Below are 18181 nucleotides of genomic sequence, written 5' to 3'. Positions count from 1 at the left end.
GTTGTGTGTTGCATACCATAACTAGCAAATCTCAGTTCTTGTTCCTTTTTGCTCAGACATGACTAACTTTTAACTGTGGGTTATAGGTGTGTATGTATATGTGTGTATATATATGTATGTATGTGTGTGTATATATATATATATATATATATATATATATATATCTATCTATGTTGCATTTCCAATACTCCGCCAGAAAGCCGCTGCTCCACTGACACAGCGGGTACTGCGATGCATGAGGACAGACTCAAAATACATTAATTTTTCATCCAAACAGGCTGCGCACTCTCTTTGACATTGATAAAGGCTGAGCGCCGAAATGCGTTTGTCAACGTTTTCTTTTCTGTTTTATGGCGAATAAACTTTGAATACAGAAATTCTCCAATAGTGCGTGACCTGTTTGGATGAAAAATGAATATACACATAATAGTTCGTACCCACTTTCTATATAAAAAAAGTTTTTTTACTTGACTAAATCTTTGGCGCCGCTTGACAAATCTTCACAAAACTTTCCAAAAACAAATGCCAGTCCCGTCAGCTGCTGCTTGGAAAGTTTTGAGGTGATCCGTCTGGGTTGGGGGAGGTCCCAAAACACTTTTCCCTTGTTAATGTTTCCATAGGGATTTTGAACAGCAATAGCGCAAAAACTACTTGATGGAATTACACCAAATTTGGCAGCAAGTTCCAGAAAGTAAGCTTTTTTAGTTTTGGTGTAATTCCATTCAGGTCTCCTGCGCTTTGTTACTGTAAAGCCCCCGAGTGGCCAAGTCTCGGGGGCTCTTGGCCCCCCACTCCCACTGCCCGGGGGACCACCACCTCCCCAGCGTTTATAATTTATATGCTGGGCCACATACCCCCGCTGCCCTGGGGACCACCACCTCTCCAGGGCTGTGATTTAATGTGGGGGGGAAGGGGGGCATGCACAAATGCCCCACCAGTTGCCCCCAGTGCATTACGATACTAATTTGCAGGGGCCCCCCTACACTGCCCTTGGGACTACCACCTCCCCAGGGATTAGATTAAATATGCAGGGGGGGCCCGTGCACTCCCGCTGCCCTGGGGATCACCACCTCCCCAGGGCAAATATTTAAAAAAAGAAAGGGGGTCCCTTTGGGACCTCCAAGTCCTGGGGACCACCACCTCCCCGGCGCTGTGTGCACAGTTGGAGGGGGGGCTGCGCGCCCTCCCCCCCCTTGAGGAGCCTCTGATGGCCCTAGGGACCACCACCCCCAGGGCCTGCTCCTACTATGTCCCGGGATGCCCACCCTGTGACATAGCTGTTTGCTTTGACTTGGCTGCAGCTCTGCACAGCCACAGCAAACACTTCAGTTTTTTACAGGTCCTGCTGTCAAAAACTGAAGCTTTCATCTCTGTCCCCTGACAGAGATGAAATGCTTCAGCAAGCAGGGAGCTGCTATCAAAGCAGCTCCCTGCTTGCTGAAGCAATGGCACCATGAGGGAAGCCTTAAGCCTTTCCCCGCGGACCCAGACAGCCTCTAAAGGGCTACGAGTTTTTTTGTTTTGTTTTTTTTATAAAAATATTTAGCTCAGTGTGAAGGTCAGGGTTCGAGTCCATCCAGGCTCGCTTCCCTTTTTTAAAAGTACAAATTAGTTTTATTTTTAAAAATGACAAATATGTTTTTTATTTTAAATTGTAGAGAAATCTCTCATTCTAAGTAAATCATACATCAAAGCATAAAAAACTATCTCTCTCACTTTTTTCTCCCACTCACACATCCACTCACTTACGCACCCACTCACAGACCCATTCAGGAACTCACGCACCCTCTCACAGACCCTCTTGCACCCACTCATAGACCCACTCAGACTCTTACACACCCACTTGCAGACCCACTGACAGCCTCATCCACCCACTCACAGACACACTGACACACCCTTTAAAACACTGATGTATGCACTCATACCCAGACAGACACTCTCGCAGCCACTCTCTCCCCCAGATACACCATCTCACACCTATTCAGACACCCAGAGAGGCTGTGGTTAACTTCTGCTGCGCACGGCAAGTGCGCTATGCACAGCATGGGGTTGGGTGTTTAGGAGGGTTGGCTGCAGGGTTTGGCTGCAGGCAAGGTCTTGCAGGCAACCTCTGCTGCTCACAGGTGAAGCCTGTGCATGGTGCAAGGTTGTGCGCTTATAGGGTTCCTCCCACAGTCCTGGGGATCACTACCTCCCCAGGACAAATATTTAAAAAAAGATACTCAAGTAACTATAACTTGTGCCTTAAGGTAACTACAACTGGCACTGTCGCCATGCACTTCTAATTACCCTACAAATTACGGCACTCATGACAAGTTTGATAACATCATTGATAATATCACTGTAATATTTGTAGTAAAGTTTTTTGGTGGGGCGCGACTTATAGTTGCCTTAGGGCACAAGTTATAGTTACTTGAGGTAACTCTAAACTAGTGAATTTCAATGGTTTTGTATGTTTAAAAAGTGAGCCTAGTTATAACGTCCCTGTAACCTTTGTTTTTTTTTAAGTGAATTTGTATGGTTTTTTAGAAAAAAATATTTCCTAATTATAACGTTCCTACAACCTTTGTTTTTTTCTATATATATATATATATATATATATATATATAATAATTAGTAACCTCTTGCTGAAATTAAAAAAAAAACATAACATTCACACTGCAATCGGGATCACTGTTAATTGAACATCACAGGAGAAGCTTCAAGCATTTCTGAGCTTAGCCAGTTTTCATTGTTTAATTAAGAGTCAGTTTGTGAAAGCCAAGAAAAACCACGATCTCCAGTGGAAATCAGTTGTTTGTGACTGCGTTGGTTTTCCATAGGGTGTGAGGCTGTTACGTTATCAAGCTTGTAATTAACTCTGTTTTAGCTTTCCCGATGGGCACAGTGAGCAAAATCGTATTGTTTGTGAATATGGACTCATTATATAGCCTACGTATTGCAGTAACTAGTGTCATTTACTTATAGTTTAATATTTGCTGCATACAATATGCATATTCGTGTGTTTGTGCTGGAAATCATTTACAAGCACACTGATTCTTTTTAGATTAGTTTGATAAGCAGCAGCACAACGGGCGAAAAACTACCAGTAGGTTGACTCTGGATTATCTGTATCCCTTGACCCCAGGAAAATGTAGGACACACTTTAGGCCTCCCATTCTTCGCGGGGCTGTTAGATCCTCAGATGTCTTGAATATAAAAAAAAATCTTTAAAGTTAAGGGTTTTTTAGTACAGTCACATAACAAACATTAAGTAATCATAGGAAGCAGGATGTGCTGTATCAACCATCTTGTTCATGCTTTCTGCAATCCTCACACGTGGGAGACTGCAGTTTACAAAGTCAACCTAACTGTGTGTTACTTTGCTGCTAATATTTTACTGTCTGAACTCTAGCACTTTTTATCCACGCAATCATGGGATTGTTATTTTTGGTTGCCCTTGCTCTAAAGACAACCAAGAGGTTCCTGGCATCATGCTTAGTTTGTGGTTGACTTTGCTCTGTACTCTGTTGCCTTCCGCCGGAGGAAGAAGCATTGCTGGAAACTTGGCAGGCCATTGTTACCTAAAAATCACTGGCATGTCTGTGGTGACATCACACTACATTCTTGGCCTCCATCTGATCGATAACGGCAGCTATTAGGACCTGAAGAGTTTAATCATTTTGACAGGTGACTGCATAAAATGCAAACGTGTTTTAATAAGTGATGAGCGCTTCACTAATGTCTGTCTGTGGTCTGCGCAAAGACTGCTTTAATCTGCTGAGTTTAATGTTAATCATTCTTAGGCGAAGGCCATGCAAAACAATTTTCTAAAAGGTCATTTGTTTCATGGCATGGACATCTATAATTGGAAATTACTACCAAAAACGAGCATAGGTAAATGTTTGCCAAAAAAAGCAGAAATTGACTATTTCAGTTGCCCCTATTCATTGAGTACACGCAGAGCACAGTCCTTTAATACATTCTATAAGGATGCTAATGCTGACTGAACAGTTAGTGACTGCTCAAAGTCAATTCTATAGGATGATCTACCAAATGCGGCAAGATTTATTTTCCCCCAAACTTTATCAAGTTTACAAATATTGCAATATAAAATAGCAGGACTGCCTGGGAGATAATACAGTTGCATCATAAAATGATGGTGTGGTTTGTTAGATAGAACTTTATTATTGAGCGAGCAAGTGATCATTGAATTATGAGCAGTCGGGGTAGAAACTAAAGAGGCATTGTGCCGAAGTAAACTCCATAGTATAGCATATTTCATTCTTGTTTGTCAGTCGACCCTGGTTTACACTATTTATAGTTATATCTGTGTGAGGCAGTGGCTTATCACATTTATTTGTATTTATTGATCACATTAGACATCTAAAATCAACTTGCTAATAGGTCTCTGGATCATTTATTTAGGGTGTCAAGGGAACCAGATCAACTTGTGGCAACCATAACAACTAGGTTGCAGTCAACCTGACGATCCTACCATGTTTGATGAGTCAGCTCTAGCCTCCTGGAAGGGTGATCAGGTAGCTTCCAGAATTGAGCTTCAAACAACCAGGTTACCATGAACATGTGCATAGTAGGTTTTCCAAGGAATTGCTCTACACTGCCATGACTACCTAGTATCGTGACCATCAGGTTTAAATCTAAGGGCAATTGTGTGTTTGATAGATACTGTAAAGACGTGTGTCTTAGGACGGAATTACCACACGTGGAACATCGCACGCTTATCCCCACAGCCTTTCGAGCAAGTCAAGAACTGTGTGCAGAAGCTTAACTAACATGCATTTTATTTTGTGTTTTTCAGGGAAAGTAAACAAATATGGTGATGAATGGGAAGAGTAAGGAGTTTACCTTTAGTGGGAGAAAAATGACCTTTCATCTGAGTTCCTCACCGCCCTCTGAGTTCGTGTGGGCCTCGGCTATTCGTTCTTTAAAGCGGTGCTGAAGAGGAAAATCATTTTGCTTTTGAGTAAATTCTTAAATTGGACACCATATCTGCATCTGTCAATGAAGCAGTTAGAAAGCTGTTTGGGAAATACTGAGCATACCAAAAACGTTTCTGTATTTAATTAACAAAACAAGTACACTTCTAGGCAAAACCTTTGGACAGAACAATTATTAAACACATGGTCTTTAACCTTTTTGTTGTGCTTAGTTTGTAATTCTGCTTTGCATATGTTTTAATCCTAGCAGTTATTTTGTCTTTTGAAGGAAATCGTGCTTAAAATAAACATGCCAGCGTATGTCATAGGAGGTGGTAAAACCATTATAGCCGGCTGTGAAGCCTACAGTAGGGCAGGTAGGTGAATAACAGGGGAGGTCTCAGTTACTGGGTAACCTCATGCAGACACAGGTCGTTAATGTGGGCAAAGACTGCACAAGGTTCCACTGTAAGGTCCATAATGTGGAATGGGTGTTTGCCACCTCCTCGTCTACATTAGTGCCTATAGTATTTTGTAAAGTTACCTAAGTCTAGAAACAAAGTGTCATGTGATGAAAGCCACTGAGGTACACGAGAAAATATTTTAAGTGTTCTGAGAGGAGAAAAATATCTCATTTAGCACAATTAGATGTAACCTTGTTGCATTCATACACTCTCAAGGCGACCAGCTCCCTCTCTTGTATCTCTGAATGTGAAAGGTTTCTTTAACAAGTATACTACGTTCTAAACTGAACGTATTTAAGTAATCAGTAAAAGTTGTACACTTTTTAACTCCATACTTTGTGCTTAGGGGCAAGATGTATGCTTTACATTTCAGTGTCACACATTTTCATGTACAAATTATTTTCACCAGTCTAAGTTTTCTTTTAACTTGTGGTCACTCAAACTTCTCTAGATAACGTTTATATTCATATTTTTACTACAGGCATCATCAGGCCTACATAATAAGGCAATGACAAAATAGTAAGTACCTATGGATGCTCAGATGGTTAAGCAAGTACAGTACGGAGAATATAACAATATATTTGGGGAGAAAAGACTGTTTGAGTCACAGTAATTTGAAACTGTTCTAACAAAGTGTTCCAACCAGGCACCCAATATTTTATTATGTTTATTCGGGCAGTCCCATGCTTGGTAATACCAAATTTGATCAAAGAGCATCTGTCCATTCCCTTTAGCCAATTTCTAAGAGGGTGGAGATTGCCGTGATGGACCTCAAATATTTGCCAATGTCACATCTCGCCAGCAGAAGCACTAGACCAACGGTACTCAAAGTACGGCCCGCGGGCCGCCAGCGGCCCCACGGACCTAGCTTGGTGGCCCGCGAGACCTACGCCAAACGCCATATCATAATGGCAGCAGTATGTAAACATAGAAGAGGGCCACGGGAGCATGCTCCCGCGGCCCTCCTCTATGTTTACATACGGCTGCCATTGTTTATGGCGTTGCCCTGACAATCCTGGAAGCCAAAGCCCCATAAAAGTCAGCGCTTGCAGCTAACTTTTACGGGGCTTTGGTCGTCTGCTTCCTGTCACCGGCTCCACGTCTGCTGCCCGCCTGCCTGCCTGCTGTTCCACATTTGTGGCATCTTTACAGTGCTTTGAGTCAGGTAAGGCTCTTTGGTTATTTATTTATTTGTTTTTAATGTAGTGTGTGTTACTGGGGTAGGCATGAGAGCAGATTGCGCTGTGTGTGTGCGCTGTGTGTGTGTGTTACTGGGGTAGGGGTGAGAGCAGATGGCGCTGTATGTGTGCGCGCTGTGTGTGTTACTGGGGTAGGGGTGAGAGCAGATGGCGCTGTGTGTGTTACTGGGGTAGGGGTGAGAGCAGATGGCGCTGTGTGTGTTACTGGGGTAGAGGTGGGAGCAGATGGCGCTGTGTGCAGATGGCGCAGTGTGTGTTACTGGGCTAGGGGTGGGAGCAGATGGCGCTGTGTGCAGATGGCGCTGTGTGTTACTGGGGTAGGGGTGGGAGCAGATGGCGCTGTGTGCAGATGGCATTGTTTAGCATTGTTTTGAAAAAAGGGGTGGGGTGGTTGTTCCACCTCTAAGCCCCGCCCCCTCTAAGCCCCGCCCCCCTCTGTCACTTCAGTGCGGCCCTCGGCCGCAAACCATACTTCAATTTTGGCCCCCGAGAAAAAGTTTGTGAGTACCCATGCACTAGACCAACTAGGGACCTTGATCCCTCTTATAGCCATTGTTTAATTTGAGCCGGTGGGGCCTACCAGCACTCATTCTTGGGGACTGGCACTTAATTTTCTTCATCAGATGTTCACTGCAAGCAAGAGCAAGATAAAAACACAAAAGGAAAGAATGAGGAAGAGAAAGAAAAACTGTCACTAAGGGAGAAAGCAGAAACCTGCAAGAGTGAGGTAAAGGGACAGTGAGTGTGGTAGTGGATTAAAGAGGCTTGAGGTGAATTCAACACTACGAAGACTTGACATTTGGGATGCTGAATGAGGGCTTACAAGCAGAGCTTTGGGCACCAGCACACATTATTTTACAAATTAAGCACTGCTTAAAAACTTCTTCCTCCAAAATGCCCAAAACTGCCAGTACCTCTTTATAACATAGAAGAAGTCTCAGACTGCAACCCACGCTCCAGGAAGTTGAAGGATGTAGCATTACCGATCCTCCAAAGACATTTGGGCAAGTAAACCCTGAAGTGATACTTAAATTGGACTAGGCACGGGTTGGTCAAAATGGCAAGCTCACATGGAGCCATAATGACTTCCCTACAATCTTCATCATCCAGTGGTCCTAGGTCTGGAACCTTTCTGGTGTGTTAATGACGAGTGTGGGGATATACCTGTGAAACCCTTTTAATTCCATTTTGCAGATGTAGGACACCAAGGGGCCGACGTGGGAGAAGTCAGATCATGTTTATGAGCCTCAAGTGTATGGTGTAATTGGCTGTACTTAAAGTATTGAGACTTGTGTAGCTGAAATTCCACACTCAAGTATTAGAATGATTTGATTCCCCCCCTTTGTCCCCCCACCCCCCCCAAAAAAAAACATCTCCACATTTAGACATACCAGTGCAGTCTCATTGACTAGAACTCTGGGTTGGAGTACAGTATGCTTCAGACCGTTTCCTACCCACAGAGGTGTCTCTTGTTTAAGCTTGTGGTCCCAGTCCAGCCAGTGGAGACCCTTGTGCTAGGCGTCCAGTAGTGCTTTAATCATTGTGCAGCGGATAGAGAAGTGGTTACTGGGCTCATACAGCATAGACACCAGATTTATTCCCAGTGGACCTTGACGTTTTAACCAGAATGGCGGATTATCCCCTTGCTGAAAGAGCCAATCATTAATTACAATAAGCTGGGATACCCAGTTATATATTCAGATAACAGCCAGGCGAGTCCCCAGTCACAGACGTAATGCACTTATCAAACTTTACTCGTCGTGCTGTACAAGCCCAGAAGGCACAAAAGCATTCTCAAGTTTTCTCTAAAAAGGATGAGGGAATCTCGAATGGGTAATTCTGAAGTAGATACAGCAGACTGGGAAGAAGCTGCCAAGGCAAGAGTGATCAAGGAAAGTGAGTTTCTTTTTGCAAGATCGTTGCGTAGATTATGCAGCACTAGCTCCAGAGTGAAATCAGAAGACACCCTTAAACAGAATTGCCAGGAGGTTGCTAAGGTGGTACCCTGCACGGGATAGATCATTAACTTGTTGCACTTAAATACCAATCCTGAGGCTTTTTCCAAATATATGCAGTTTCCATCAGTCTCTGGCTGATCCACCCTGGTAACTTGGTCGGTGAGGAGGAGCAGATCATCTACATACAAGGAAACTCGGTCATCCACCTTATTTCCCCAATCCAGGCTCTGAACAAGTCCACCCATAGATAATCCAAGCTGCAAGGGGTTCGATAGTAAGAGCAAATAGCTATGGTGAATCATGGCACCATAAAGGAGGGCCACTATGCCAAGAATGGACAACAGGAGTGAGTTTCTGTTTGCAACATTTTTTTCAAAGATTACTCCTCATGGACTCCAGGTTGAAATTATAACATTGTTGGTAGTTTGTTGTGATGTAAATGCCCAGGTCTAATCTTCTTTCTCTTTCATGCATAGGTGTTTTTGATTCACTCATGTTCTCATCCCTTTTCTTAGGTTTCTGGGTTTAGTTTATTCTCTTCCTTGGAAAATTCAGAAAAGGCCATAACTCTTCGACTGTTAACTTGTTTTTAAGTGTTTCGCACCCCTATCACGCAGATATATATTTTTTTTATCTTCTCAGGATTTCCAGATATGGGGTAATAGCAGGAGACCTTACAGTGGGCTTACTGTGAGGGTGCCTGCCAGCTTTAGAAAGCAAATGGTTACCTGGACTATTATACCACACCTTTTGATGCTTTGTGGCTATACGCTGCCTGTGGACCATCTGAGTTTCTCATGGCCTTTCAGTGGGGCTTCCTTGATGTGTTCCCACAGGTCTTTCACTGGGTCCCCAGCTGCTCCCACAGGCCTTTCATTCGAGGGTTCTTGCCAGCCTTTCTATGGGTGCTGTCTGAAGATCATCTGCCATCACCCACATAGAATTTTCTAAACATATATATTTATTTTTTTACACATATATTTATACAGTGCTCATCACCAAAAAGCATTAAGACGCTAGAACCATCTAAGATAAAATAATCAGAGCAGGAGATACACTACAGTCCAGCAATTTTTTTTTTTTTTAAACTTCTATTTAAATAGCTAAAAATTGGACAGTTTACCAACATCAAGGGGAAGGCAGTTTCACAGTATGAGGCCAGAGATTCTGAACACGCTGCCACCATTTTGCACACTTGAGCAGTCTCTTGATTCTTCGGAGCAGTTTGCATGTCCTTGCAAGGGCTTGTGATGACATAAAAGTGTGACAACTGGCTCCATGTTGCAGCCTATGACATACGGGAAGGCCAAACTGTTTACTTCGAGTTGCAAAGGACACAATCTAAGTAAAAACAAATATAAAATTACATTTACTAATTGCAATTCTAAAAACTTTAAAAAAAAATGTTGATGTGGGGTCAATATTTGTTAATATTACTCCAAGACAACAAACACTGGGTAAAAATGCATATTTTGGAGTGTTTGGAAGAGTAGAGGGGTTGATTTACTATATGCATACATTTTGGGGTTGGGGGCAGATACACTATTTTAACTCCAGTCCCATCAACATTGTGAAAAGTTCATATATTTGGGAGAGCAAATTCAATATTCTAACTCTAGCCCCTCAAACATTGACGAGGACAGATTTACTATTCTCAGTTCCATCCTAGTAACTATGGGGAATGTGCATCTGTTAGGGGGCAGCTTTACTGCTCAAACTCCAGTCCCAGGAACATTGGAGAAAGGCATATATTTAGAGGTGGGGTCAGGTTCACTATTCTAACTCCAGTCCCACAAACACTGGGGAAAGTACATATTATTAGGCAAGTCTTACAAATTAACAGCTGTAATTGAATCATTCTGAACCCAATTATAATTTTTACCTTTATTTATATACACATAAATATTTAATTTGTAATAATAAATGTAAAATATAAATTAACTTTTGAATTTAAAATCTAATGCCCAATGAAAACACACAATTCTCAGAAATATGTAAGCATTTTAAATTTATTTTAAAAAATAAATTCTAGAGCCTCAATATTTATTTTAATATTTTTTTTCTACAAGTCAATTAACGAACAAAAATGTAAAAGAATCTAATTATAATTAAACATTCCACTTTAATTAACATATCTTTTCAATTTAAGGCCCCATTGTAGGAATATGTGCCTTTTTGAAAAGTAACCATTAATTAATACTGTAATATAAATAAATAATTGCCCAAGCTATGGATATACTTATTTGCTTGCACAACGAGATACGGAGACACCATTGTCAAATATATGTTAACCTTTGTTGCAAATTTGGAAAGCAATTGATAAATATTTTAAAATACTATTACCAAACACGTTCAATGTCCCCTAACAAAAAAAAGCCAGACTTAGTGACAATTAAAAAAAAAACAAACACCTTTTGCATAAAACACTGATCAGAGAAACCAACAAATCACAAAATAACATCCTAGATTCAAATCTATAAAATAACTTAACATACACATGAAAATGATAATTAAAAAAGATAAAAAATAATTGTTAATTTAAATATATTTTATATAAAACTATGCCCAGCAAACTCAGTAAACTAAAATTAAAAAAACGTGTTTTATCATAAAAAGAAATTAAAGAAGCAAATAAATGATTACCCTTTAAAAGTATTCTCCTAGGTCTTAGTCATCATTCATTAATTAATATACTTTTTTTTTTAAACACAACTACTACCAAATTTAAAAAGAAATTAATAAGATAACTAAAAATAATTAAATATGTAAATAAATAACAGTAACTGCCACTGAAAAAGAAACAGTATTTAATATTGTTTTTTTGTATACACTTTTTTTGTTGAATTTTATAGCACCACAACCATTCCACATGAGATACAGAGTAAGCAATGTAAACATCAAACAATAATACATCGCAGATGACCACTGTTTCACATCAAAAGTATACAAAGTGTCCCCTTATTCCCATCAATAAGGACCAAAGAGCGGTTGTAGGGAAATGCCTTCCTTGGCATGGTTACCCCCTAACTTTTTGCCTTTTGTCGATGCCAGTTATGATTGAAAATGTGCTGGGACCCTGCTCACCATGCCCCAGCACCAGTGTTCTTTCCCTAAACTGTATCTTTGTTCCCACAATTGGCACAGCCCTGTCACACAGCTAAGTCCCTTGTAAATGGTACCCCTGGTACCAAGGGCTCTGTGGCCAGGGAAGGTCTCTAAAGGCTGCACCATGTATTATGCCACCCTCGGGATCCCTCACTCATCACATGCACACTGCCTAAGAGCTTGTGTGTGCTGGTGGGGAGAAAATGACTAAGTCGACATGAGACTCCACTCAGGGTGCCATGCCAACCTCACACTGCCTGTGACATAGGTAAGTCACCCCTCTAGCAGGCCTTACAGCCCTAAGGCAGGGTGCACTATACCACAGGTGAGGGCATAGTTGCATGAGCACTATGCCCCCACAGTGTCTAAGCCAAACCATAGACATTGTAAGTGCAGGGTAGCCATAAATAGTACATGGTCAAACACAAACTCAACAGTTCCATAATGGCTACACTTAAATCTGGGAAGTTTGGTATCAAACTTCTCAGCAAAATAAATGTACACTGATGCCAGTGTGTGATTTATTGTAAAATACACCCAGAGGGCATCTTAGAGATGCCCCCTGAATACCAGTCCGACTCCTAGTGCTAGGCTGACCAGTTTCTGCCAGCCTGCCACAACCAGCCGAGTTTCTGACCACAGGGGGTGAGTGCCTTTGTCACTCTGTGGCCAGGAACAAAGCCTGTACTGGGTGGAGGTGATTCTCACCTCCCCCTGCAGGAACTGTAACACCTGGTGGTGAGCCTCAAAGGCCTGTTCTTCCAGCACCCCAGGACATCCCAGCTAGTGGAGATGCCCGCCCCGCCGGACACAGCCCCCACTTTTGGCGGCAAGTCTGGAGGAGATAATGAGAAAAACAAGGAGGAGTTACCTACCAGTCAGGACAGCCCCTAAGGTGCCCTGAGCTGAGGTGACCCCTGCCTTTAGAATACCTCCATCTTGAGTTTGGAGGATTTCCCCAATAGGAATAGGGATGTGCTCCCCTCCCCTCTAGGAGGAGGCACAAAGAGGGTGTAGCCACCCTCAAGGGCAGTAGCCATTAGCTACTGCCCCGCTGACCTAAACACACCCCTAAATTTAGTATTTAGGGGTGACCCTGAACCCAGGAAATGAGATTCCTGCAACCTGAAGAAAGAAGAAGGACTGCTGACCTCAAAGTCTCGCAGAGACGACGGAGAAACCAACTGACTTGGCCTCAGCCCTACCGGCCTGTCTCCAGACTCAAAGAACCTGCACAGCGACACATCCAATGGGACCAGCTACCTCTGAGGACTCAAAGGACTACCCTGCACCTAAAGGACCAAGAAACTCCAGAGAACAGCGGCAATGTTCAGAAACTGCAACAACTTTGTAACGTTAAAGCAACTTTTAAAGAGACTCTCCGTTCCTGCCGGAAGTGCGAAACTTCATACCCTGCACCCAACACCCCCGGCTCGAGTTCAGGAGAACCAATACTGCAGAGAGGACTCCCAGGTGACTCCAACAACGTGGACACCCTTAGTCGACCTCCCTGCACCCCCACAGTGACGCCTGCAGATCCAAAGGCTCCCCCTGACTGCGACTGCCTGGTAACAAAGGAACCTGATGCCTGGACCAAGCACTGCACCCACAGCCCCAAGGACCGAGAGGAACCACCTACCAGTGCAGGAGTGACCAGCAGTCGGCTCTCATCCTAGACCAGTCAGTGGCAGGCCCGAGAAGCCCCCCTGTGCCCTGCCTGCATCACCCAAGTGATACCCGGGGTCCTTCCATTGCTTTCGAAAGCAAACCCAACGCCTACTTTGCCTACTGCACCTGGCTTCCCCTGAGCCACTGAGGGTGTTTTTTGTGGGCTTGTGTGTGTAACCCCAGTGCTCTACAAAACCCCCCTGCTCTGCTCCCGAGGACGCATGTACTTACCTGTAAGCAGACTAGGACCACAGCACCCCTGTTCTTCATAGGCACCTATGTGTTTTTGGCCCTCCTTTGACCTTTGCACTTAACCGGCCCTGCGTTGCTGGTGCTGTGGCTTTGGGTTTGCCTTGAACCCCCAATGGTGGGCTGCCTATGCCCAGGAGACTGACTGTGTAAGTGCTTTACTTACCTGAGAAACCTAACCAAACTTACCTCCCCCAGGAGCTGTTGATTTTTGCAGTGCCCACTTTTAAAATAGCTATTTGCCATTTTAACCAAATCTGTGTGTACTACTGTTTTAAATCAAAGTTCTATATTTACCTGTGTGAAGTACCTTGCATTTTATGTACTTACCTCAAATTTTGAATCTTGTGGTTCTAACATAAATTAGGAAAATATATTTTTCTATATAAAAACTATTGGTCTGGAGTTAAGTCTTTGAGTGTGTGTTCCTCATGTATTGCCTGTGTGAGTACAACAAATGCTTAACACTCCCCTCTGATAAGCCTACTACTCAACCACACTACCACAAAATAGAGCATTAGTATTATCTAATTTTGCCGCTATCAACCTCTAAGGGGAACCCTTGGACTCTGTGCACACTATCTCTCACTTTGAGATAGTATATGCAGAGGCAACTTCCTACAGCACTGATACCATGACATTCAGCCATATCCCTCCCTGTATGATTGTGAATGTCTGCGTAGGGACCAGGGTGGCACTGGGCAGGGTTCAAAGGTAATGCCTCTATAGTCGGCCCACTCTTGCCAAATCTTTTGGTGTTTTTTGGGACAGCCTCGCGCTTGGTAGATTGGCCACCACAGGCCCATGCAGTGGTCCATGCCCCTGGCCCCTTTGGTAGTGGATGGAGCAGACTCTGCCTTTCACCCCTAGGCAACATCCCTGTTCGCTGTCACCAATCCCAGCCATAAAAAAGCCATATAGTATCCATTCCACTCAATACCCTCTGTGATTTGCAGCATGATCAATTTGGGGTCCCCATGGACAGTCCATCCCTGTATCTCCCCCATGGTATCCAAAATGTGGTCCCAGTAATTTGCAAGTGTAGGAAATTGCTAGAAAGTGTGTATAAGGTCTCCCTCTGGGCAGTCCAAGCAGAAGCCTGAGGGCATCAAACTCATCCTACAGAGTCTTGTACGACTGAGGTATGGTTCTGTGTTACAATTTGAACTGTATCAGTCTAAATTGAGATGCAATCGCCACCTCTCGCAGGGTGGCCAGCGTCTCTATCCAGTCCTCATCGTGCAGGGGGCCCATATCAGTCTCCTGCACCCCACCCTGCTCCTGCACCCCAGTCATGCGCCTCCTGCACCCCGGTCATGCCGTTGGGCATGTTTCACATGTGGTATATGTCAGACAGTTTGTTCTTTAATATTATCAGGAGCAACTTGGCCTCCAATGGTGACTATTCAGGGATGTCCCCCCCCCCCTCCCCCAGGGGGCAGGTAATGTTGAAGTGGGTGTTGAAGTTAAAGGTAGCAGAAAAAATTGGATCGCTGGAGGTCATATTCTGTTTGAAGGTCTAAAAAGGAATTCAACAGCCCCTCTTGTAGGACATCCCCAGTGTTGAGATTCCACTGGTGTCCCATGTGGAAAACCCACAAAGGGCCGACACCTGTGGGAACCAGGTCTCCTGCCTACATATGTTTAGCAGCCCACCTCATAGATCTAAGCACATCTGTCCATGCCTGCAGCATGGCCTTAGTGGCAGAAGGCAGGTGAATGTGGAGTACACCTCCATATTGTAAGTAAGGTAAGTTAGGCCGGATCGTCAAATCCATTACATTACCAATCACTCAGGACAAGATGATAGGCCACCCAGTAGTTAAAAAAAAAAAAAAAAAAAAAGCTTATCCAGTGTGGCCAGCCCTCACTGATTGCTGATTGATAGCACTTCCCCAGGGACACCCACAGGGTCCCCCTACCCAAAGCAAGAATTGTCTCTTCTTTATGAAGTAGGCTTCATAAAGAAGGGACAGGCAATCGGGGATGGGAAATTCTGAAGCTGGTATAAGAGTTTTGGCTGGGCTACCATGTTAAAAATGGCAGACTGCCCATCAAGGTTAACGGTAGGGTGGACCAAAATCTCATGTTTTTTGCCAGCCCCTGAACAAGGAGTGTAGACTGAATTTGTAAGCCTTGGCCCTACCCACTGTAATAAACACTACCATATATTTAAATCCATTAGGAAGCATCTTCAACCCGGAACCCCAGGGCGCTGAATGGGGGGCATGAGGCTACCGGGTAGATAGTCGACTTGGACTCATTCGTATGAAGACCCGGAGTAGGTCCCAAATGGCTGCAGCATCTGGAGGGCCTGGGTCTGATTCCTCTGGATTGTCCAGAAACAACAGGACATTGTTCACATAAAGAAATATCCTATTGCTCACCCCCTCAGACAATGGAATCCCCAGAACAAAGCGTCCACCCACACCCAGGCTGCCAATGGCTCTATGGCGAATGCGAAAAGGATAGGGAGCAGGGGGGAGCCCTGGCAAGTACCCCTCCGGATACTCAACCAGGGGGAGACAGTCCCCCTGACCCGCACCCACAAGGTTGGTGTACAGCAGACGGACATAACTGATAAAGCATTAGCCAAACCCGTAGCGGTGGAGCAGGGCAAAAAGATAGTCCCAGCTGACTGTGTTGAATGCTTTTGGAAGTCGACCATAAGAAGTGCTTGGTGAGCCGGCAGTTCCAAGCTCAACTCTAGAGCATTGTATACCCTCTGTATGTTATGCCTGGTAGCCCAATGGGACATAAATCCAGATTAGTTTGGGTGAATTAACCGTGGAACCACCTCAGACAGCTGAGTAGAGAGCATCTTAGCCCAAATCTTTACTTCAGTAATCAGCAAAGATATATTGGCCTATACTCTTCACATTTGGTGCCCGAAAGGGTGGGTTTCAGGATCACAACTATCTCTGCCGCTCGATCCTGGGGCAGTTCTCCAGGGTCTCATTGAACATGCTTACCCCGATCTCGGCGCTCTCCTCCGCTACCTGTGACTTGCTCCTTGTGTCTTCTGATAGCTGCAGCACACAAGGCCACCGGTTCGATCCCGAGGTCCGCCTGGACTGACTCACCACCTTGTGTAATTGCTGCCACAGTAATTGTTTTCTGTAAAGTGTAATTATAGTCTTGCTTTTTTGGACCCTTTGTTTCCCCATTCTGCTTTGCCTCCTTGCTGTGCCCTGTTGCCTGTACTTTGTCAGTTTTTTCTGCTGTTTTTTTCCTCCTCTATTCGCCACCCTCCCATCTCTCTGCCAGCCCCTCACATATCCCAAAACTACTTATGGAGGCTGTTGCGTGACCATGCCGGTGGTGCGCCCAAGGCAAGCTGTCTGGGCCCAGTGCCAGGAACCCTGACTCTACTCACTGCCACAGATACCCCTCTGCGGATCTCTGTGCTCTCGACCTTGGAAGCAACAACAACTGCTACCTTGCATCACCCCCACCACATAGCAGGACCATTCACTTGCACCCACTACCAATAAGCCTCCATCCAAGGACTAACTGCCATCACTGCCACGAGCACCTCGCCATCCCCGCTGACTGACGGCCTCGGAACAACTCAGGTACCTCCTGTTCATTGCCAGATCGCTCTGTAAACACACAACCGAAGTCTGGGATACCATCTCCACCTTTGCCCCTGATGTAACCATCATCACAGAGACCTGGCTCATCCCGTCTGCCCCGGACATCACCACAGCAACACCCCCCAGCTACAAATGAAACACCGCAATCGCATCAACAGGCACAGAGACGTCATCGCCATCATACACAAGGAATCAATTACCTGCACCTTTACCCATGACAACACTCACCATGGAACACATGAAATTCCAACTCCACGCCGATGACAACACCACCATCAAAGTCACCCTTGCGTACCGTCCACCAGGGCCGAGAACTGGCCTCTGCAACACCATCACTGAATTTATCACCCGCTCGCCATTGAATCTGAACACTACGTCTTCCTGGTAAACATCAACTACCACTTGGACTACCCCACTGGCACCTATTCAGCTGGCCTACTGGAAAGACTTGATAACATCAGCCTCAAGCAGCTGGTCACAGGCCCCACGCACAAAGCAGGACACGCTAGACCCCATCTTGATGTCTAGCAACAGAATCAGCTGCAGCCACACCACAGAATTTATCTGGTCAGACCACTACATTGTACACTTCACCCTCGCCGGATCCCCCACCACTGCCCCCATCCACCACAACTCCTCCTCCCACGGCTGGACCAAGGTCACTCAGCAGTAATGGACCGACACCCTCAGTTCCTTATAGCCCAATGTCACCACCATCTTGGATCAGGCACTATAGAACATTTACAACTGGATCATCAGCAACTGACCTGGTCACCCTGACCAAACAGGGTAAGGCCCTCAGAACGACCAAAAAAGCCAGCTGGTACACCCCGGAACTCAGCAAATCAAAATGCAGGTGCAAACAATTGGAGAGAAGATGGTGTACCAGCAAGAACCACTCTGACCAAGCCACCTTCAAAACAGCATTCAGCGACTACCACCACCAGATCAAAGCCACATGAAAGGAGGCCCTTACCTGCCGGATCAAGAACCAACCAAGCCAAAGAACTCTTCACCATTGTA

At 44.6% G+C, this 18181-nt stretch overlaps 1 protein-coding gene across 2 annotated transcripts in view; it reads left to right on the top strand.

Moving 5' to 3' along the window:
* OCIAD1 (OCIA domain containing 1) overlaps window positions 1-5134 on the top strand; it is a 213778-nt gene extending 208644 nt beyond the window's left edge. For both annotated transcript variants that reach the window (XM_069201505.1, XM_069201501.1), the window contains one exon: window positions 4802-5134. In XM_069201505.1, coding sequence (XP_069057606.1) covers window positions 4802-4839 — 38 coding nt within the window. In that variant the 3' untranslated portion in view covers window positions 4840-5134. The remainder of the gene's footprint in view (window positions 1-4801) is intronic.
* Window positions 5135-18181: the final 13047 nt, after the last annotated feature.

This window comes from Pleurodeles waltl, chromosome 1_2 (genome assembly GCF_031143425.1).
Source record: "Pleurodeles waltl isolate 20211129_DDA chromosome 1_2, aPleWal1.hap1.20221129, whole genome shotgun sequence".
NCBI classification, from domain to species: domain Eukaryota; kingdom Metazoa; phylum Chordata; class Amphibia; order Caudata; family Salamandridae; genus Pleurodeles; species Pleurodeles waltl.
This window is presented reverse-complemented; position numbering and strand designations above follow the sequence as displayed.